The sequence below is a fragment of the Coregonus lavaretus genome (genome assembly GCF_964263955.1).
Source record: "Coregonus lavaretus genome assembly, chromosome: 16".
Taxonomy (NCBI): Eukaryota; Metazoa; Chordata; class Actinopteri; order Salmoniformes; family Salmonidae; genus Coregonus; species Coregonus lavaretus.
The window spans coordinates 26169493-26194267 of NC_140003.1; the positions used below are offsets into that span (position 1 = coordinate 26169493).

A 24775-nucleotide genomic window follows, 5' to 3' on the forward strand; every position below is an offset into this window, starting at 1 on the left:
CTCCATTCTCCCCATGCAGAGAAGAGCACCTCAAAGAATATTCTGTGTTGTAAATACTGTAACTGAGGGGATCTGTTTGTGGTTATGCAGCTTTTGCCAGCCCAGATGACACATCAGGATGCTGACATTGTATGTCATTCATTCATTTCAGTGACCCCATCCCCAAGAGTGAACTCGTGTTATTGACTCATACAGAGATCATACAAGAAGTGAGAAGCCAACAGCTGTGAGTGATCTCCTTGGGTGACCATTGTAAATCATAGTGGAGCAGCGTGATGAAGACATCTCACTTATTCGATTGAAACCCCAGCCCCATTTTTGCTAAAAGCGCCATGAATTGTGTGCTTACTGGTTATCTGGTCATTGTGTCCTGTTAAACCCTCTAGATCTAATTTCAAAACACCTGTAAGTGAGTGAGTGACAGCTACATCAAGTTTACAGACTTACAGAAAACAACTGAGCATTTTAACAGTGCCAACAGTTAGGAGGAAATTAGTTCATGAAATATATTGTGTTTATAAGCAGCAGAAGCAAGAAGTAATTATCAGAAAATATATATAGTCAGACAGTCAAAACAGGAAAAAAACAGTCTCAATAAAAGTTCCTCCTCCTGCTCTCTCCTCTGTGTTTAAAGTTGTGGTAGTGGTAGTGTGTAGGTACTGTGTACGAGAGCTTTTCATTTCAGCTAGTTATTCAGTCTCCTAGCCAAAGTTGCCAAGGAATTGTGCTCCTGTCCTGTCCATCATATCAATAACACAAGATGAGGGTTTTGTTGGTTTGCCACGGCAGCAGGCAGGACCGCTCCCTGACCGCACATCACCGACACCGTCCCCGGCGGGGTTTCTATGACAACGTCTGGCCGTTGAGGCACTCCCGGCGCAGGCACTGTGCTGGCTTCCACCAGTCCCCATTGTGACAGCGGCAGATGGTGCAGTCGTCCACCTTCACTTCAATACCGGCTGGGATGATCGTCGTTCCAGCAAAGCAATTTGGACCTGCCTCATGGGAGGAAAGGACGAGAGCGAAAAGAGAAGGAGGGAGAGAGAGAGAGAGAAGGAAGAAAGGGGGGGGGGGGGGGGGGGGTAGAGAGAAGGAGAAATGAGTGTGGTGGTGGTTCTCTCGGGGGGGTTCTGTTAGAAGACGATGGCAGAGTGATGTGGAGAACCCTGCCTGGGGAGTTTTGAAGTCAGAACCGACGCACAGATCCTTTCACGGGCATGCACCGATGGGCTTGTTTTTGCAACACTAAAGCGCTTTTGTTAGCCTGGCTCTCCCTCGACGTAGAACGCTTTGCATCCTAATGCGCCGCGAGCAGAGGAGGAGAGAGGAGGAGGAGAGGAGGCTGGCAGACAGGGCAGGCGGCAGCTTGGCAGCACAGAGAGGGCTGGAGTATATACACGCGCACATACACACACACACACATATACACACACACACACACACACACACACACAGAGAAAGCTGCTTTGAGAGGCAGGAGGGAGATGCTGTTAATCACTCCTAGTCTACATGGAAAGGCCTCCTCAACCTCTGTGGAAAGACCCTCCTGAACACAGAGCTACAGTGGCTTGCAAAAGTATTCACCCCCCTTGGCATTTTTCCTATATTGTTGCCTTACAACCTGGAATTAAAATGGATTTTGGGGGGGTTTGTCTCCCGAGTGGCGCAGTGGTCTAAGGCACTGCATCTCAGTGCTAGCTGTGCCACTAGAGATCCTGGTTCGTATCCAGGCTCTGTCGTAGCCGGCCGTGACCGGGAGACCCATGGGGCGGCGCACAATTAGCCCAGCGTCGTCCAGGGTAGGGGATGGAATGGCCGGCAGGGATGTAGCTCAGTTGGTAGAGCATGGCGTTTGCAGCGCCAGGGTTGTGGGTTCGATTCCGACGGGGGGCCAGTATGTATAACTGTAAGTCGCTCTGGATAAGAGCGTCTGCTAAATGACTAAAAATTTACACAACATGCCAACCACTTGGAAGATGCAAATTATGTTTTAATGTGAATCAAACAAGAAATAAGACAAAAAAACTGAACTTGAGCGTGCATAACTATTCACCCCCCAAAGTCAATACTTTGTAGAGCCACCTTTTGCAGCAATTACAGCTGCAAGTCTCTTGGGGTATGTCTCTATAAACTTGGCACATCTATCCACTGGGATTTTTGCCCATTCTTCAAGGCAAAACTGCTCCAGCTCCTTCAAGTTGGATGGGTCCCGCTGGTGTACAGCAATCTTTAAGTCATACCACAGATTCTCAATTGGATTGAGGTCTGGACTTTGACTAGGCCATTCAAAGACATTTAAATGTTTCCCCTTGAACCACTCAAGTGTTGCTTTAGCAGTATGCTTAGGGTCATTGTCCTGCTGGAAGGTGAACCTCCGTCCCAGTCTCAAATCTCTGGAAGACTGAAACAGGTTTTCCTCAAGAATTTCCCTGTGTCTAGCGCCATCCCATCCATCATTCCTTCAATTCTGACCAGCTTCCCAGTCCCTGCCGATGATGCTGCCACCACCATGCTTCACTATGGGGATGGTGTTCTCGGGGTGATGAGAGGTGTTGGGTTTGCGCCAGACAAAGCATTTTCCTTGATGGCCAAAAAGCTAAATTTTAGTCTCATCTGACCAGAGTACCTTCTTCCATATGTTTGGGGAGTCTCCCACATGGCTTTTGGCAAACACCAAATGTGTTTGCTTAATTTTGTCTTTAAGCAATGGCTTTTGTCTGGCCACTCTTCCTTAAAGCCCAGCTCTGTGGAGTGTACGGCTTAAGGTGGTCCTATGGACAATACTCCAATCTCCGTTGTGGAGCTTTGCAGCTCCTTCAGGGTTATCTTTGGTCTCTTTGTTGTCTCTCTGATTAATGCCCTCCTTGCCTGGTCCGTGAGTTTTGGTGGGCAGTCCTCTCTTGGCAGGTTTGTTGTGGTGCCATATTCTTTTCATTTTTTTAATAATGGATTTAATGGTGCTCCTTGGGACGTTCAAAGTTTCAGATATTTTTTTAGAACCCAACCCTGATCTGTACTTCTCCACAACTTTGTCCCTGACCTGTTTGGAGAGCTCCTTGGTCTTCATGGTGCCGATTGCTTGGTGGTGCCCCTTGCTTAGTGGTGTTGCAGACTCTGGGGCCTTTCAGAACAGGTGTATATATACTGAGATCATGTGACAGATCATGTGACACTTAGATTGCACACAGGTGGACTTTATTTAACTAATTATGTTACTTCTGAAGGTAATTGTTTGCACCAGATCTTATTTAGGGGCTTCATAGCAAATGGGGTGAATACATATGCACGCACCACTTTTCCGTTATTTATTCTTTTGAATTTTTTGAAACAAGTGATATTTTTCATTTCACTTCACCAATTTTGACTATTTTGTGTATGTCCATTACATGAAATCCAAATAATATCCATTTAAATTACAGGTTGTAATGCAACAAAATAGGAAAAACACCAAGGGGGATGAATACTTTTGCAAGGCACTGTACATTCTGCATTTCATGGCCTCAGCTCTCCTTCCTCAAATACAAAGCTAACACAGAGCTATAGTCTGCATGGAAAGGCCTCTCAGTCTTTCTAGAAAGTATTCTTCAAACACAAAGCTTCCCTACATCATATTCCTACTAGTCTCTTTTAACTAGAGTTGCAAAGGGAGGGTATATTACTGGAAACTTTACAAGTTTACCAGTAAACTACCAGAATTTTGGTATCTTTCAAGGATTTTATGTCATCTATCACAAGACATCTAGTGGTGTCACAGGTGTCTGTAATTATCTCTGACCCTCTGTGTGGCCTTATCACATGTAAAATATATGTAATAATTCAATAAGATGATAAAAATAAAAATAAATGACAGAGCTGTAAAACATTATCCTAAATATAAACCATCAACTTAGTGAATACCATTGGTGTCGGCATGACATATTCTTTATTTTTTTTACACACTTTTATTTATTTTATTATGTCAACATGTATTTTGTGTTAAACTGGTGGCAGTTGTGAAGAAAAGTCAATAGTTGGAAGAGTTGCAAAATTAACTGAAAATAATGCCAGTGTTGATTAGATATTTTTACATGAATTAGGCTAGTTACGTTCAACCATATGGTCTATCTACTAGAAGCTAATCGACAATTTAGACACAGATATAACACAATTCTTAATATACTGTATATGAATCCTTTATTATTATTTTTAAATATAAATGACCAAATTTACAATAGATCGCCATAGATTTTCTGTTAATTACCAAAATTACTAAAGATTCTGGTAACTTAGGTAATTACCAGTAGCTTTGCAACCCTACTTGCGACAGACTTAACAATTAATGTTGCTCAGCGTGCACGTGAGATTTGGTTCTGGGTGCTAAGATTAGGAAAGCCTAACAGCTTCTCTAGAAAGTCTTCCTCGAACAGAACTTCCCAGCACACAATAGCCTACCATACACCATACCAACATCTTATTACACCAGCAAATAATCCTGATAAACGATTAAGGCGGAATCTGTTTTTCCTTGAGTTTACATTAGTTTTGCGGTTCCCTTTTTTCTTCAGATAAGATATGTGTTCCTTTTATCCCAAGATTTATTTAATATCTACGGAAAAGCTAATTATCTCCAGATTGTGATTTTGATAATCAGATGGCTTGTGAATGACCTACCCTGCTGCCTTCTATGGGTGCGTCCTAATAAGATCTCCTTTCATCTGAAGTGTGCACTCGTTCACTACTTTGCAAAAATCTAAAGGCATTGGATTGGTGGAGGCATGGGTTAGTGGGAGTTTCCACCATATTTTGTATACCAGTCATTTAATTTCAAATCAGTGCAGGGAAGTGAACAAGTGCACACTCTGGGAGGAAGGAGAACAAGTGCACACTTTGGGAGCATGGAGATATATAAACCGGGATGTAGCCAAGGATTCATCATTTCCACTACCCTTACAATCTCATAAATAACTATTCTACACAACAACCACAGTGATAGATTTTAGTATTCAGGTTTTGTACTCACAATCTTCAGGAAGCAGCACCTTTTCATTCTTCTGCTACAGGAGAGCATGCAGGTGGTGGCAGGAATGTTCTCTCTCCAGTTTTAATCATTAAAACGAAGCAATCAGTGGCTCAATTGGTGTGACGGTGACTTTGGAGCCGCTCTTTTAAACAGTCCAACAGAGATCTATAAAACCGTCTAGATTCGGGGAAGGGCGGGCCTTTCAGTCCAAACCTATACTGAGGATCGTTTCTAGCAGCTGAACACTTCCACCTACTCTCAGAGAAATGGCTTTACTGATTGATTTGTGTGATCAGCAAATTCACAATGACCTTGTCATTGTCCAAAATGATCAGGTCAAAAGTAGTGCACTATTTAAGGAATGGGTCCCATTTCAAATGCACCCTTGACTCTGTCTGTTCAAGCCACATAGGATAATATCATGAGTTTGGAGTGATCATTAGTAAAAACAGTAATAATAGACTTCTACACATTATAATAGGATACAAGCCCCACACATAGGAACCAATATACACAAGCAGTCAGGAAAGCAAAGGCTAACTTTTTGAAACAGAAATTTGCATCCTGTAGCACTAACTCCAAAAAGTTTTGGGACACTGTAAAGTCCATGGAGAATAAGAGCACTTCCTCCCAGCTGCCCACTGCACTGAGGGTAGGAAACACTATCACCACCGATAAATTTACAATAATCGAGAATTTCAACAAGCATTTTGCTACGGCTGGCCATGCTTTCCACCTGGCTACCACTACCCCGGCCACCAACTCTGCACCCTCCGCTGCAACTTGCCCATGCCCCCCCCCCCCCCGCTTCTCCTTCACACAAATTCAGACAGCTGATGTTCTGAAAGAGCTGCAAAATCTGGACCCCTACAAATCAGTTGGGCTAGACAATCTGGACCCTTTCTTTCTAAAACTAGCCGCCGAAATTGTCGCAACCCCTATTACTAGCCTGTTCAACCTCTCTTTCGTAACGTCTGAGATCCCCAGAGATTGGAAAGCTGCCGCGGTCATCCCCCTCTTCAAAGGGGTGACACTCTAGATCCAAACTGTTACAGACCTATATCCATCCTGCCCTGCCTTTCGAAAGTATTTGAAAGCCAAGTTAACAAACAGATCACCGACCATTTCGAATCCCACCGTACCTTCTCCGCTATGCAATCCGGTTTCCGAGCTGGTCATGGGTGCACTTCAGCCACGCTCAAGGTCCTAAACGATATTATAACCGCGATCGATAATAGACAGTACTGTGCAGCCGTCTTCATCGACCTGGCCAAGGCTTTCGACTCTGTCAACCACCGCATTCTTATTGGCAGACTAAATAGCCTTGGTTTCTCAAATGACTGCCTCGCCTGGTTCACCAACTACTTCTCAGATAGAGTTCAATGTGTCAAATCAGAGGGCCTGTTGTCTGGACCTATGGCAGTCTCTATGGGGGTGCCACAGGGTTCAATTCTTGGGCCGACTCTTTTCTCCGTGTATATCAATGATGTCGCTCTTGCTGCTGGTGACTCTCAGATCCAACTCTACGCAGACGACACCATTTTGTATACATCTGGCCCTTCATTGGACACTGTGTTAACAAACCTCCAAACGAGCTTCAATGCCATACAACACTCCTTCAGTAGCCTCCAACTGCTCTTAAACACTAGTAAAACTAAATGCATGCTCTTCAATCGAACGCTGCTGGCACCCGCCCACCCGACTAGAATCACTACTCTCGACGGGTCTGACCTAGAGTATGTGGACAACTACAAATACCTAGGTGTCTGGTTAGACTGTAAACTCTCCTTCCAGACTCACATTAAGAATCTCCAATCCAAAGTTAAATCTAGAACCGGCTTCCTATTTCCCAACAAAGCCTCCTTCACTCATGCTGCCAAACATGCCCTCGTAAAACTGACTATCCTACCGATCCTTGACTTCGGCGATGTCATTTACAAAATAGCCTCCAACACTCTACTCAGCAAATTGGATGTAGTCTATCACAGTGCCATCCGTTTTGTCTCCAAAGCCCCATACACTACCCACCACTGTGACCTGTACGCTCTTGTTGGCTGGTCCTCACTACATGTTCGTCGTCAAACCCACTGGCTCCAGGCCATCTATAAATCACTGCTAGGCAAATCCCCGCCTTATCTTAGCTCATTGGTCACCATAGCAGCACCCACCCGTAGTCTGCGCTCCAGCAGGTATATCTCACTGGTCATCCCCAAAGCCAACACCTTTGGCCGCCATTCCTTCCAGTTCTCTGCTGCCAATGACTGGAACAAATTGCAAAAATCTCTGAAGCTGGAGACTCTTATCTCCCTCACTAACTTTAAGCATCAGTTGTCAGAGCACCTTACCGATCACTGCACCTGTTCACAGCCCATCTGAAATTAGCCCACCCAACTACCTCATCCCTATATTGTTATTTATTTTGCTCTTTTGCACCCCAGTATCTCTATTTGCACATAATCTCTTGCACATCTAGCATTCCAGTGTTAATACTAATTGTAATTATTTTGCACTATAGCCTATTTATTGTCTTACCTCCATAACTTGCTACATTTGCACACACTGTATATATATATATTTTCTGTTGTATTTTTTGACTTTTTGTTTTTTTACCCCATATGTAACTCTATGTTGTTGTTTTTAACGCACTGCTTTGCTTTATCTTGGCCAGGTCGCAGTTGTAAATGAGAACTTGTTCTCAACTGGCTTACCTGGTTAAATAAAGGTGAAATAAAAATAAAAAAACATGGGGGACATGAACCAGCAGAATTCTAAATATGCAATCACAAAACTTCAGTGTTTCTCGAAGGTCTAATATTTATTGCATTCTAATATCTTGTCTCCAGGCTCAATTCAAATTGAAGGCAGTCAATTCAGGAAGTAAACTCAAATTAAATTCAATAATGGAAAAAATGACATTTATTTTCAATGACTCTTCAATAAACTGAAAAATACTTTTTAAAACTATTTATTTCAAAAGTTAAAAAATTTCTGAATCTTTTACTCAAATCACTTCTTGAATTGACCGCCTTCAATTCGAATTGAGCCCAACCCTGCTTTAGGCCTACAGTAAGCAGTCCTTAATGATAGTAGTATAGTCTCTTATTCTTCTTCCTCAGGGTACGCTATTGATTCAAGTCAAGGGTTTAACAGAGAGCCAGGCATCTAGAAAATGCCCCATGGACCAAATCTCAATTTCTGGCTTTTTCACGTAATACTCGAGTGAACACATCACTTTAAATATATAATACACCAAACACCCTCTAGTCTATCACCTGCTTCCAACACCTTGTGAGACTACTGTAAACTAAATCATAACCAGTATCTGCTGGACCAAACAAACCTAATGGCATGATCCAATATATAACACACCAAAAACCCTCTAGTCTACTACCTGCTTCCAACACCTTACCCACCACCTTAACTCACCCTCATCTACGCCCAGGACGAGTCTCCTCTCCTGTAATGATGTCTGCATAAAAAACATTACGCACATTACAACAATTCAACAATCATTTTCTACCACCACCTGCTTCCAACACCTTAACCACCTCAGCCTCATTTATGCCCAGGAACACTCTCCTCTCCTGGTCTACTCAGACATGATAAAAGCCCATAGATTGACCTGTACCTCAATGGACACATCATAAGCAAACTGTTGCCAAGCCCTAACTCCCATTGATCCACCATCCACCCTTAGTATAGCTGGCATGGTTTACAGACAAACCAGGCAGAGGTTGATGACAGAAGTGGGCATCGAGCAGCCCTGCCAAGTGTGGTTGTTTACAACTGGAGAGTCACAGCAGGAGGAAGGCACAGGATGCTTCCCAAATGACACCCTATTCCCTTTATAGTGCACTACTTTTGACCAGCGCCCTGTTCAAAAGTAGTGCACTATAAAGAGAATATGGTGCCATTTGGGACGCATCCACAAGCAAGGACACAGTCTCCACTGCCTATCACTGCAGAAGATGGACAAGACAAGGCTCTGGGACTTTAGGACGTTGCGCCATTCAAAGCCAATGCTTGTCTGTCAGGGCTGTCAACAGGGATGCATGTTACCTGTTCACAGCTGTCTCTATGTTGTCACATGAGTGTCCACCAGGAAGTTACAGTGACAGACAGGTTAGATGAACAGTAATAGACAGAAGCTGATAAGACTAGCAAATTCCCATGTGTATTTCCACTGTAAAACTGAAAAACAACTTTATGTAGGCTACATTTACATTATTCAGCATGTAAATCCATATCTAAATCAAATTCATATAAGTTAAATTTGCTGCGCAAAAATAACAATGGCATGGAACTATATTTAACAATCAATTTTCGCTATAGTCCTTTCAATTAATTATAACACAGAAATGGATTACCCCTCCACAGTTTTCTTAATCTAGTAATTTTTGAATCACCCAAATTTGATTTAGCCTATGTTGTTGGATGCACTTTCTGGCCATGGGCATGGTTGTTCATGCGGTAGTTATAATGTATCACTTGGTCAAACGTTCATTAAAAGGTCTGCGGCGAAAGCTGGGAGCAAACGAGTTGGGTACAGGGCTAGACATAATTTTTACATGCAAATGTGATTGGATACAGCGTTTGATTATTGAAATATCACCGACAATTTAACTTCAGAGTTGCTTTTTTCTTTCTGAGGGCTAATCGGGGACATTTCCGGGGACAGATCTAGCCAGGGACAGGCCACCAAAATCGGGGACTGTCCCTGGAAATCGGGGACGTCTGGTCGCGTTATCTGAGGGGTCATATGGAAATGTGTTTCCAGAGCTTGGCATAGCTCTGTGAGCATGCAAAACAGTGGGATCAGAAAGTGTGTGTGTGTGTGTGTGTGTGTGTGTGTGAGATCACATCCGCGTGTGCTTCAGAGACTTGCGTATCCTAACTGTAAGTTGCTCTGGATAAGGACGTGTCCTAAATGGCTAAAATGTATAGGTAAATATAGTAAATAGGGTGACATTTGGTATGCATACTATCTGTCCAATCTGAGGGAGGCTTTGTAGGCTTGAAGCTGGCCATCATCTCAAGAGCAGGCGAATTGAAAAGGCATGTCTCTCTGTCCCCTGCAAACTCCTAAAGACGTCCAATTGGAATAGGGTACAAGAGTGGATCTATCCTCCCACAGTACACCAGGAATGAGCATTACAGTAAATACTCCTCCTGCACACACACACACACACACACACACACACACACACACACACACACACACACACACACACACACTCCAGGCTCAAGAGAATAATCTTGCCAGAGCTGAGCGTGGTTTCTTAGGGGGCTGGAGATGGCAGGCAGGCTCCTTTAAATGCCACCGCCACAAGGGCGTCACCGTATCCTGTCTGTGTGGATTAGTGCTTCCTCCAGCTGCAGGCCCAGTGTGTGGGTATGTGTGTGCTTGGGTATCTGTGAGTGTGTGTGTGTGTATCGTATGTTTGTGTGTTGCGCGCACGCTTGTGTGTGTGTGTGTGTATGTGTGTGTACTAGCATCTTCCTTGTACACCTTACAGCTTCGTTACCCTCTGTCAGAGAGCTTAGCCTATATAGGTCAAACTACGCCACAAAGGAAAATACGCAGTCATTTTAAGGAAGATAATATTTTGATTTCCTCTGAAGTCTAAATTGGGAAATATATTTATTGTATTTATTCTATCTATCTATCTATCTATCTATCTATCTATCTATCTATCTATCTATCTATCTATCTATCTATCTATCTATCTATCTATCTATCTATCTATCTATCTATCTATCTATCTATCTATCTATCTATCTATCTATCTATCTATCTATCTATCTATCTATCTATATATATATTCTGCTATGAGCAATATCCTGAGTGGATACTCTTGTGTGGAATTCCTTCTGATTGAGAATGCACTGAAAAGGCCTTTCCTGTCTCTTGCATTTGAAAAGCCTTTTCTGTGTTTTTTGGTCATTGTTTACTTGGAGCTAGTTTGATCAACCATCAGTTCAGACCCTCGATTGCATTTTCCTTTGATAGAGTTAGCCTATACTACGGCAAAATCATCATCATGAATTCCGACCAGCAAGACTATACCATCACAGTGGATATTTGGTTTAGGTAACAAAATATACATAATCAGATGATAATTAAATAATTATGACATTCCAGCATATAACATTCATGATCCTTGATTGTCCCAGTTGTCTATTGATCAATCCAGCCCTTGAGGCTAATGAAACCAAATGAGCCACAACCAGACCACACCTCTCTCTCTCTCTCACCCTCTCTCTCTCTCGATCATGCAGAGGTAAAACATCTGTCCCCTTGGATTGGGCTGGCTCAGCCATATCTCCTGCCCTGACTCCTATAACTAGCCAATGAGCCATCGGAATTCTATAATTATAATTTGGGGATTGGTTGCGGCTGACAAGGGCATCAGGGCAACAGGGAGATAAAGGGCCCTCCAGGGGCCCATTACGAGCATCCCACACACACACACACACACACACACATGCGCACACACGCGCACACACACACACACACACACACACACACACACACACACACACACACACACACACACACACACACACACACACTGTTATGCTCTCTCTGGATGCCCTGTAATCAATGGGCCTATCTGAGCCAGTGTTTTTTCTGCTTAGTGTGTTGTATTTAATTAAAGCAGTTAGTATTGTCCTCATTAGCAGTCGGGCAGCCCCCCAAGGTAATGATTTTGATATAAAACATAAAACACTGAAAGAGACTGAAGACTGATCATCAAAAGATAGACATAGAGAAAGAGATAATCTTTTGGTTGGTTTCGATGTCATCAAAGTGTAATTATTCGTTGTGTGTGTGTGTGTGTGTATTTTGGTTGAGTTTGAAACAGTTACAGGTTTCACGTTTATTTGTGTAATGAATGTGTAATGAATAAAATGGAAATGTTACACTCACAAAAAAAAAACTACAAGATCAGCAAGAAATATACAACTCCACTAGCCTCGTTCATCATTCTGAAACAATGGTGAGCACAGCGTCAGTCTGATTTACCAGCCTACATATACAGTTGAAGACGGAAGTTTACATACACCTTAGCCAAATACATTTAAACTCAGCTTTTCACAATTCCTGACATTTAATCCTAGTAAAGATTCCCTGCCTTAGGTCAGTTAGGATCACCACTTTATTTTAAGAATGTGAAATGTCAGAATAATAGCAGAGAGAATGATTTATTTCAGCTTTTATTTCTTTCATCACATTCCCAGTGGGTCAGAAGTTTACATATACTAATTTAGTATTTGGTAGCATTGCCTTTAAATTGTTTAACTTGAGTCAAATGTTTCGAGTAGTCTTCCACAAGCTTCCCACAATAAGTTGGGTGAATTTTGGCCCATTCCTCCTGACAGAGCTGGGTGTAATGGAGTCAGGTTTGTAGGCCTCCTTCCTCGCACATGCTTTTTCAGTTCTGCCAACACATTTTCTATAGTATTGAGGTCAGGGATTTGTGATGGTCACTCCAATACCTTGACTTTGTTGTCCTTAAGCCATTTTGCCACTACTTTGGAAGTATGCTTGGGGTCATTGTCCATTTGGAAGACCCATTTGCGGCCAAGCTTTAACTTCCTGACTGATGTCTTGAGATGTTGCTTCAATATATCCACATAATTTTCCTTCCTCATGATGCCATCTATTTTGTGAAGTGCACCAGTCCCTCCTGCAGCAAAGCACCCCCACAGCATGATGTTGCCACCCCCGTGCTTCACGGTTGGGATGGTGTTCTTCGGCTTGCAAGCAACCCCCTTTTTCCTCCAAACATAACGATGGTCATTATGGCCAAAAAGTTATATTTTTGTTTCATCAGACCAGAGGACATTTCTCCAAAAAGTACGATCTTTGTCCACATGTGCAGTTGCAAACCGTAGTCTGGCTTTTTAATGGCGGTTTTGGAGCAGTGGCAGTTATGTCGATATAGGACATGTTTTACTGTGGATATAGATACTTTTGTACCTGTTTCCTCCAGTATCTTCACAAGGTCTGTTGTTCTGGGATTGATTTGCACTTTTCGCACCAAAGTACGTTCATCTCTAGGAGACAGAACATGTCTCCTTCCTGAGTGGTATGACGGCTGCGTGGTCCCATGGTGTTTATACTTGCGTACTATTGTTTGTACAGATGAATGTGATACCTTCAGGCGTTTGGAAATTGCTCCCAAGGTTGAACCAGACTTGTGGAGGTCTACAATCTTTTTTCTGAGGTCTTGGCTGATTGTTTTAGATTTTCCCATGATGTCAAGCAAAGAGGCACTGAGTTTGAAGGTAGGCCTTGAAATACATCCACAGGTACACCTCCATTTGATTCAAATGATGTCAATTAGCCTATCAGAAGCTTCTAAAGTCATGACTGGAATTTTCCAAGCTGTTTAAAGGCACAGTGAACTTAGTGTATGTAAACTTCTGACCCACTGGAATTGTGATACAGGGAATTATAAGTGAAATAATATGTCTGTAAACAATTGTTGGGAAAATTACTTGTGTCATGCACAAAGTAGATAAGTCCTAACCGACTTGCCAAAACTATAGTTTGTTAACAAGAAATTTGTGGAGTGGTTGAAAAACAAGTTTTCATGATTCCAACCTAAGTGTTTGTAAACATCCGACTTCAACTGTACACAACAACCAGCAATGCAATTGTAAGGTTGATGTACAAAAAGTTTGTGAGTAAAACTGGTGTGTTTGTGTGTCCGAAAGACACAACTGGAAGAGCCCTTACCGTTTTTACAGATGGGACAGCACTGTTCTGGCTCGTAGACTGGGTTGACACACTCTGGGACGGCACAGTCAGAGACCACACAGTGCACCTCGTTATTTGGTTCACAGCGACACCACTCACAAGGCGAGGGCTGGAGGGAGAGGGGGGGGGGGGGGGAGAAAATGGAGAGAAAAGAGGAAAGAGATATTTGAATTGCATTTGAAAACCAATCATCTTACCATTGTTAATATCAAGTTGGTTTCCCTGACAATAAAAAGCCTTGAAAACCTACAAGGTTTATTCGACTGAACATTAAAAAGATCAACCCATGGTCACAGTGAGATGTCTGTAGGGTTACTCATTACAACTAATTTGTAAATCCACTTAAACTCCACTTGAAAACAATGCTTAGTCTACTCAACCTTGGGGGGCATTCTAAAAACAGAGTGATTGAATTGGAACATATCAATCAAGCCACATAAACCTGGGTATGTTTCCAATTGCCCCTCTCTACCTATTGAGATTCAACTGCTACCTAATGTCCTGGCCAAGGCTCCTACTGGAAAATAGATATTGTATCTCCATTGGACTGAGAGAACTTAACCCACTTGAAACAGAATGAACTCCAACAGTCGTTGTCAAGCCATGTCTGCATAAGCAGAAACAGTTTGTTTACCCACTGACCACATTTTAATCATAGTTTGTACTACAGGCCTTTTGTTGTGTAGAATGAATGCCGTAATGTTGTAAGCTACAGTGAAAGCAATTCACAATGACAAAACTATCTTTCATTTGCACATTCACACACAGCAAGTGGTTTCCTTTTAGCAATATTTAAAGTCCTTGCAGCCCCGATGGCCTTTTCTCTGGCCCAACACCCAAAGTGTGCCAATTAAACACATTTCCGTATGAGTCAACATCTCTCTGGCTACGTCTCAAATGGCTCCCTATTCCCTATATAGTGTACTACTTCTGACCAGAGGTCTATGGGCTCTGGTCAAAACTAGTGCACTATAAAGGGAGTAGGGAGCCATTTGAGATGCAGATAGAGAGATGTGCCTCGCTGGCTGGCTGGTGTGTGTGTGTGTATTTGTATTTGTATTTATTATGGATCCCCATTAGCTGCTGCCAAGACAAAATTAAGGCAGTTATAGATTTTATAACAGATTTCACAACATATTAAGTGTGTGCCCTCAGGCCTCTACTCTACTACCACATATCTATAACACAAAATCCATGTGTACATGTGTGTATAGTGCGTATGTTATCGTGTGTTTGTATGCATGTGTCTATGGTTGTGTTGCTTCACAGTCCCCGCTGTTCCATAAGGTGTTTTTTTATCTGTTCTTTAAATCTAATTTTACTGCTGGCATGAGTTACTTGATGTGGAATAGATTTCCATGTAGTCATGGCTCTGTGTAGTACTGTGCGCCTCCCATAGTCTGTTCTTGACTTGGGGATGTGAAGAGACCTCTGGTGGCATGTCTTGTGGGGTATGCATGGGTGTCCGAGCTGTGTGCCAGTAATTCAAACAGACAGCTCGGTGCATTTAACATGTCAATACCTCTCACAAATACACGTATTTGTTACAAGTATTTGTGTGTGTGAGTGTGAGTCAGGGTCAATAGGGTAGTGATGAGAGAGAGAGGTGAGCCCTGAGCCCTCTCAGTAGCCAGGGTGTTTAAACTTTGTACATTGTGTAATTGCCAAACTGAGACTGTCTATTCCTTCAAATTGAATGAATTACACTGTTTGGCCTCAGAGCCTAGGACTTGTGAACTTATCCATGGACATGCTCCCTAATTGTGCTGAACTCAATGTTAAACAATAGCAAACAAACAAGTTTGTGTCTGAGGGTGAAATGGCAGTTTTTAATTGTCAACTTAAACTGTATGACTTTTACTGAGACGGACCTCACTATTGGTAATACCATACTATCTCCATGTAATTACCACTTTATCCTGTGTAAATTGCTACCCATATTCCTATAGAACCAAATCTTTGGTGAGATTAAATCTTGATTTGGAGTGCGCTGGCCTATTGGTTCACCTGTTAGGCAAACCAGTTTACTTTAATATAAATCAAAGACACAATTCATAGAGAATCTGTTCAAAGTTGAACAAATAACTAGAATCTCAGTAGCATCCCTGGGATTGAACTGACTACTTTATTGGCTGGGTGCTGGTCAGCACACATAAAGCACTTTTTATCTGCAGACTGTTGGTCTGTTTGTAACATTTCCAACAGATAAAATATATTTAAAGGTCTTTGAAATCGTTATATAACTGATATCACTGATGATGAAACATAGCTAAATACGTAGTTATTGAACAAAATGTAATCTGGTGAGATTAAATCTTGTTTTTTCAGTGCACTAGTCTGGGGTCCCCTGATTTAACCAAACAAAACCAAATAAACAATCCATAGAGAATTAAACAAACAACAACAATCTCAGTTACATCCCTGGGATTGAACGGATGTCTGCTTGCAGTACTTTATTGGCTAAGTGCTGGTCAGCATACATAAACCATTCTCAATCACCAATCTGACTGCAACATTTCCAACACATAAGAGACATTTAAAGGGCTATGAAATCTCTATACAACTGTAGCATTGAAATAATGATCTTACAGAACCTTTAGAAGACGTGAGCTGTCAGACAACTCAAGCATCCTCTGCATGTAACTAGTAAAACGCCATTTCATGATACAGACTTTCATGAAACCTGCCATATTCACAGGTTTCTTCCATTTTTCAAACACTACCAGCCTCTTCAACTTGTGATACCTGTGATTGACATTTGAATAAGAAAAATTTTCATGCAATTTATCTTTTCACATACCTATAACTTTTTCCCTTTCTCAGCACTAGATGTACAGTAAAATGCCTTAAGTGTTCTGTATGTAAATGGGTGGATTTATTTAGCTGACTGTCCTTTTGGTGAATTTGCTTGATATGGTGCCAAATCTATGGGGGAGGTGATGACTCCGAAACATGCTAAAAGTTCAAACACTGACAACAAGCATTCACTGAACTCTATTCAGCATCATTTAATCAACATTTTAAAAAATGATTTATGGCATAGATAGAAGATGAGAAATTGCACACTACTCCTCCAGGGACACATTAGATATGGATGGTTGAATTCAACTGAAGCTATTATTTATTTTATTTTTCCAAGTTGTGTTTCTTCCCTACTGTATTTGTTCATGTGCTGTCAGGGTTTCTCTTACGAAGACTTTAAGATTAATTTATTCAATGGAATCAACCTGAATAACTTCATATATCTCTGTAATCATGACACGACAAACACATTAAATACCATTTCTTGACTGGTTGCATTGTTAAACATTTGATACATCTGAAATGACTGTATATTTACCCTTTCCATACTGTACTTCTTTATCTCAATAATACATTGCAGGCCAGTGCACGCGTCCATCAATGTATTTACTGTAACAGGGCTAGAGTGCTTTCAATGCAACCTTGTGTGAGATTTATTGTACTGTGAAGTGGATTCATGCCCCGGTCTGTAAGTACTACAGTAACTCACAAAATAAAGTAGAACACCAAGACTATATTTAGCCGTGCCGAGGGGTGTGTTAGTATGTTTCTGAATCAAACTATGTGGTGATTTGTGATCCCATCCACGTTCATATTAAAGTGAACTGACCATCAACACTGCAATAGAGACTGTAGTAGTGGAACTCTGAGACTGTTGGGATGAGGGAGATGAGGAAGATGCAGACAATAGTCAAACTCTCTGGGGTGTAGATAAGGATGTAGTTTGGAGTGAAGGAGAGGGGTGGGGAAAGTCATGCAGTTGCAGGGTGCTGGCAAGAGTGATGAGAGTTATGGATAGCCAACATACATGCTAGTGACGCCCACGTCAAAACATCTTATCTTAGCAGGGTGATGGAGTGCAGAGAGGAGAGGTGGAGTGGAGATGGGAGATGAAGGGATGAGAGAGGAGAGGTGAAGTGGAGATGGTAGATGAAGGGATGAGAGAGGTGAAGTGGAGATGTGAGATGATGGGATGAGAGAGGAGAGCTGAAGTGGAGATGGTAGATGAAGGGATGAGAGAGGTGGTGGAGATGGGAGATGAAGGGATGAGAGAGGAGAGGTGAAGTGGAGATGGGAGATGAAGGGATGAGAGAGGTGAAGTGGAGATGGGAGATGAAGGGATGAGAGAGGAGAGGTGAAGTGAAGATGGTAGATGAAGGGATGAGAGAGGTGAAGTGGAGATGGGAGATGAAGGGATGAGAGAGGAGAGGTGAAGTGGAGATGGTAGATGAAGGGATGAGAGAGGTGAAGTGGAGATGGGAGATGAAGGGATGAGAGAGGAGAGGTGAAGTGGAGATGGTAGATGAAGGGATGGAAGTATCCAAAGTCAGATACAGACACACAAGGCAACCTTTTTTGTTTAGCTTTTATTTACCTTAGTCAATAACTAATATAAAGTTAGTTATGAAGGGAAGTTGCTCAAACTAGTTCAAAGCTCCAGTTCTCTCTGGCCTACGTTTGTGTCTCGTTTGTGGCTTAATCAGCATTTCAAATTAAAACAATGTTTTTTCCTCAGGCAAATTGGATAGGAAAATCTATTTGTGCAACTCATTTTAGATGCGTTTTATAGCAATAGGTGTCAGTGCTGAAGAGCACAGTCACTAATTAGGATGTGCACTGTGTGGGTGGTGGAGGGGGTTTGTGTGTGTGTGCCTGCATGCATGCATGTGTGTGTGTGTGTGTGGGTGTATATGTGCGTGTGCATGTTCTTTCACCCATTCTATCTTTTTTTTTTATGTGCAAAAGGTGATATATTAGTTAATTACTTTGTAAAACAAGCAATTTTCGGACGCTGATGTATGGTCTGGTTTTCCTGTAATATTTGTGATTGTGAAAGGCACTGTATTTTGTTGTGGAACTTCTACTGCAGTCAGTCACTTCTGAGTCTGATCAGTGTTTAAAAAGCTGTTGCAATGCCCTTATACAAATGTGGGCAGTTGAGAGAGAGCTGAAAGATATTCAACCTTCAGAATAGAACCTTAAACGTGACATTTTGTCAAAATGTAACTTTAGTAAATCACAGCATTTTTTGGTGGAACTTCTGCTGATGTCACTTCTGTTGTGAGTCTGCTTTCTTATTCAGTAGATTCAAAGCTGTCTCGTTTGGGTTCCCATGTCAATAGACTGTGTCTAATCTGTCTCTCTTGGGTTCCCATATCAGTAGACTGTCTCTAATCTGTCTCTCTTGGGTTCCCATATCAGTAGACTGTCTCTAATCTGTCTCTCTTAGGTTCCCATGTCATTAGACTGTGTCTAATCTGTCTCTCTTGGGTTCCCATGTCATTAGACTGTGTCTAATCTGTCTCTCTTGGGTTCCCATGTCATTAGACTGTGTCTAATCTGACTCTCTTGGGTTCCCATGTCATTAGACTGTGTCTAATCTGTCTCTCTTGGGTTCCCATGTCATTAGACTGTGTCTAATCTATCTCGTTTGGGTTCCCATGTCATTAGACTGTGTCTAATCTGTCTCTCTTGGGTTCCCATGTCAGTAGACTGTGTCTAATCTGTCTCTCTTGGGTTCCCATGTCATTAGACTCTGTCTAATACATCTCTTTCATAACAATATGTGTAGTAATGCCTAGGAGCAGAGAGCTACAGAATCTCTACAGAACCTTCATCATTTAGCCTTAATCATGCCATTTTGTCAAAATGTATCTTTAGTAAATCGGTGTATTTGGATTAGAAGTCAGAAACTATATTCAAGAGCCTCAACATTATGCACCAACAAAACAAATCAGTGTGGCTTGTAGGATTATGGTTACTTTTTGTGTCTGTTTTTGAATCGATGGGGACTCAACAACAAAAGTCCTTGAGGTCCTTCACGCCCCCTCTCTGTAACCCTCTCCCCTAAGGATCTCAGTCAGGAGCATGGATGGGATGGGGATTGATCGGAGTTCACATCCCAGCCCTATAGCCTGTTCTGTCCTGTTCTGTTCTGTTCTGTCCTGTTCTGTCACGTCCTGCCAGCCTGGGACATAGATATAGAACAGTTGTTTTATCTCTATGGCCTGGGATCTGAACTCACCCTATATCTCCTGGTTCTTGATTGGAGCTGTGCTGCAGAGTCTGGGGCTGAGGCTGGGGGAAGGGCCGGGGGTAGTACAGGCGCGACGGCGGGAGCCACGACGGGCGGACTGGTCCCTTCCTCGTCGGATGGGGAACCCTGTAGGTGAAACACCTACCGAGGGTGAGTGGCACAACTCTCTCATATACTCTTATGTACTCTCTTTTTGATATACTTATACTCTCTCTCTCTCTCTATCTTATATCTATCTTATATACTACAAAACATACATCTAAAATGAAAGTATATTTAGCATCGACGGTGAGTGGCACAACTCTACTGAGAGTGGGCTATAGTATACAGCACAGCAGAGCCCCCGTCACCCAACTGTCCACCAGACTTAATAAAGTAGCTTCACTCCAACTACATTACATCTACATAAATAATGGACCACTGCCCAACAGAGACTGACTCAGCATTCTGCGGATGGAAAGATTCACTTTCTGACGAATTAGGTCTTTAAGGCAGGAGCATATTTCTTAACAGACTACAGGGCACCATCCATGATCAATCAATGGTTAGAGAGTCATTCCTTATCAATGGGTTTTATTACTGACATGGCATCTATAGAATGTAACTCTGAGACACTTGCTATGGGTAATGCACAAATTATTGACATTCCCTATTCCATCAGTGAATTAGTATATATGAGACACATAAGATGTTGGACAAGGTAGTGATATAGTCTAGTCTATGAGATTAAAACCTGCCTTTTGGGTGTTAGACGTACTGCTCATGTTCCAAAGCCCCAGTGTTTCTATCATGCTCCCTATGGCTGCGTGCCTGCTTGTTTAGAAGAGATATCAGAGAGATCTCCAACCTTATAAAGATCTAACCTGCCTTGTGGGTCTTAAAGATGCTGATCTCTGTTGGACTCCTTCCCCGCCTGCTGTGTTCAGTAAACAAGGAGCTCTGCATAAAGCGCCAGGATGGGGGCAAAGGAAATGCCAACCAGCACTGTCGGTATCCTCTTAATTGGGGCTTTCTTTAGAAGCTACTGACACCCTTTGATTTCTGTTAACTCCGCTGGACACCATGCAGTGCTTGTTTTATACAGTAATTCAAAGAGATATAATACTTTCATATGTCTTTCATGCTGTCATAAATAGGCATTTTCATGCTGGACACAACCATGGTTTTATGACTTTAGCTTCCTCAAATCATCAGATTCCTGTCACGCATCAACAATCCCACAACAGTGATCTGATCGAAGCTTTGAAGTTGTGGTCAATGGCCATCCTTGCCTATATCAATTATTTATCTAAACTAACTGAAGAGTGGCCATTTTTATTGTTCCAGTCACAGTTTCCACTCTCTGTTCTGGCTCCACGTGTAATTTCTCTGTTGAGAAAATCAATAGGAACAAATGAATGGTTTTTCAAGAGGCGGAAAATGTCCTTCCCTCTCGCCGGGCCCCGCCACTCAAGGTTAGTGGGGATTGGAGGTTGAGATGCACTATTGATGGACTTGATCTCACATCAAACCAGCAGGCTTTAGACACGCTCACAGGCCTCTCTCTCTCTCTCCCTGAGGGGTGCATGGCTGTGCATCCCAATACAGGGCTAAGAGGCTTCGTTGACGTGCCGCTCGTTCGCTCAACACCGATCCACCCATGGGCCCTGATCAAACTAGTGCACTAGAAAGGGAATAGGGTGCCATTTGGGACACACACCCAGTCACCGACCACAATGGATTAAGTACACAGGTGTAAAGGGCTGATCTCTCACAACCTTATTAGAAATACACTGCTTCACTGAAGTCGCCCATACTAATTAGCTAATGCCAGGCCTCTTGTTGGAGATGTAAGAGCATTGTAAGTGATATGGAGCTGTCTAGAATTAGTGGCAGGTGTATCGCTTGGGATGAGCAATCACAGTTTGATTTAATTGAATTGAGTTGAAGAATATGATCAAGGACTAAGGAGGAACATGGATATTAGGATAATCAAATGAACTACCTGGCCTTTTTGAGAGATTTGATTTCTTGGAAACAAAATTACAAAGAATAACGTAACAGAAACAGACAACTATGGACTATGGTCTATGCCCCTCAAACTCAACTCTGGACCTCGAAGCCAGTTCTACTGCTTTTTTTCATTGTTCCCTGATTTAGACCTGGGAAACCAGGTGGGTGCAATTAAGTTTAAGTAGAACAGAAAACTAGCAGGCCCAGGAACTTGTTGTGTAAGAGTTGAATACCCTTGGTCTCTGTGTTGCATTTACCACCAACCTAGACACACTTGTATACCAAACTTCACAGGAATACTTTAGGGACCATGCTTTTCTGGGGAATGGAAATGGAACATTAGCATAATTTTATATTATGCTAACCATCACACAAGTGGATGATTGGGGACACAGTATAGTTTCACAAAAGCGTAAATGAAGTCAATGTCATTGGTCACCTCATGCACTAAAATGCTAAATCATAATGGAAACTACCCAAACTGTACAATCAAGTTCCATCACCCGTAGAGCTCAATCATGTGCAATTGTGTTACAGGGTTTGAGCAGAAGTACTTTAGGTTGGTCTTAATATTACAACACATTTTCAGTTAAAGTAAGTCAAACAAAAGATTTCTTTGCTCTCTTCTATAAAATGTCCTTAAATTGTTTAATTTCATTACATTTCTTTATAATCTGCAGTAAAAAAATTATGAGTCCTGTAATTAGTGTTGTATATGTTTTAGTGACATGTGGACTGAAACAATGTTATCTCTTACTGACATTCAGTCGAGTCATCTCATCATGTTTATTTGGTATAAAGAGGATTAGGGAGGTGTCATGGGAATACCCTGATCATCTAGCTATTTACTAGAACATCTCCTATTTCACATCACTGAACAGGATTGATTCGGATTTACATTGTAGTGTACAACAACTAACAACTACCCATTACTATTCAGGGCATATCTCTGGTTTTGTTTATGTTTGTCATGTCAGTGCTGCTGTTACAGTATTCAGCTCATTGTGTATTCACCAGGTGTTTCCTCCTGTCACTGTGACAGGTCAAAAAAATGCATCTTCTGAGGGGAAAGTTGGCACAATTCCTTCTCATATTTAGAATGAATGCTGCATTATCCAGCATAGTTCTAGTAAACACTGCTGGGTATAGGCAACAGTATATGGGTCTGAAAAATGCAAGTGAAAATTGACTTATTCCTGGCCCCTACTCTATTTTTTTAATCTGTCGGTCAACTGACTCACTCACAGCAAAATATAAAGAGCAGCACTATAGTATAGGCTATTTTTATAAGCCAGTAATAAGCAACACTAATGGTGTTAATCATTTGTCAGTATAGACTAGGACTGTCCACGCCAACACTAAATGACTCTGCCCTCTTCTCCTGCTCTCACCCGACTGACGCATACCCCTCCTACGCTGACAATGTGCTACAGCCTCTTCCACCATGTAATGTCCGACTCCAACACAACTAATTGCCATGATTAATAATCATATACTATAAATAGATCAGCCCAGTTGAGGCTTGAAGGCAGGCCTGGGTATGGGTTTCATTCAGTATGGTAGACAAGCCTACTTCAAGCATGACACAATAATACTCAAACCATGGCTCAAAACATCTCCAGTTTGCCATTGATGAATTTGCTTGCTTGGGGAATCTCCAAGCCCATTGATACAGTGTGAGGCGCCTGTAGTTATTATGCAGCACATAGTTTCATAACTAATCAGTCATTTCCTTTAAATAGGACAGATGTCAAATAACGCAGTGAGTTAATGAGTTCGTGTTGCACTGTGACTCTACACACAGAATAGATTAAATGGATTATCCTACCAGCAGAGACCATTGAGGGGAAACAAAATACCAGTTATAGTTGTCCCTCTCCATCTGGCATGGCCATGCAAATCTTTACACTTACTATGTTATGAGAGGGCAAACATTACAATCATTTTTTGAGTGGAATGGTTGTTGGGGTTGCAACAATTATGCAGTCAACACTGCTGCATTGTTTTGATCACATTCAATTGTTCTCGCTCAGCTCATTACCTAATTAAGCAAAACGAATTATATGCCTGATTATGGTGTGCATCCAAATGAGAAATTAACATTTTAAATGATTACAAACGATTGATCAATAGACAATGCAAATTAAGACAAAAAACACAAAACATCCCTACCTTAAATTCCTCCAGGATCTTGTAAGTTTTCCCCCGGTATTCACAAAAGTTTTTAACCTCCTTGCATTCCGGACAGCATCCATTGTGCTCCACTTTTGTGCACTTCGGGTGTATCTTGGGGCACTCCGGCTGGTCGCACACCGGCCCGTCCTCGGTGCACACGCACGGGCAGTTCGAGTGTCCCGGGAAGAAACGCTCCCCCAATTTGTAAACGAAGCCACTGTCGTCCACGCAAACTTTCCCCCGGTAGTCGTCGAAAATGATGGTGTCGCTGTTGGCAGTTCGCTCGGCCTCGTCCGCGGCGTAATCCTCGGGATTGAGGGAGGCTGGTGACACGGTGGCGTGGAGGGCGAGGAGGACAACGCAGGTCATTGGAAAGAGAGGGCCCATCCTTCGCCGCGGTATTCCTATTGCATTCAAGGAGAGGGTCGAAGTTGCATTTACTTAGCCTTTTACTTTCCATTCACAGCCTGTTCAGCATGAAGGGAGACAAGGCTGTTTGGGACAGGTGGCAAATAAACATCCTGATGATATCATACAAGTGGTGTGGGATATTTTCAATTAGACGTATCCACAACAAGGGACACAATCACAGAGAAGGTTTACAATCTAAGTCGTCTTTGTGTGTGTGGGGGCTTGAGAGAGAGAGAGAGAGAGAGAGAGAGAGAGAGAGAGAGAGAGAGAGAGAGAGAGAGAGAGAGAGAGAGAGAAAACAAAAAATTAAAGAAATTAAGAGAGACAATATGTGTATTAGAATAAATTAGACCAATAAATAGAAATGGGTCGA

The 24775-nt window shown here is 42.2% G+C and overlaps 1 protein-coding gene across 1 annotated transcript; it reads right to left on the reverse strand.

The window, feature by feature from the left end:
• Positions 1-843: 843 nt before the first annotated feature.
• vwc2l (von Willebrand factor C domain containing 2 like) lies at positions 844-24378 on the reverse strand (the record flags this gene model as incomplete). The annotated part of the gene is made up of 4 exons (XM_084179310.1): positions 844-995; positions 13746-13875; positions 19813-19950; positions 23989-24378. 4 exons carry the CDS (start codon positions 24376-24378, stop codon positions 844-846), a joined length of 810 nt encoding a protein of 269 aa, XP_084035436.1.
• Between the last annotated feature and the right edge of the window lie 397 nt (positions 24379-24775).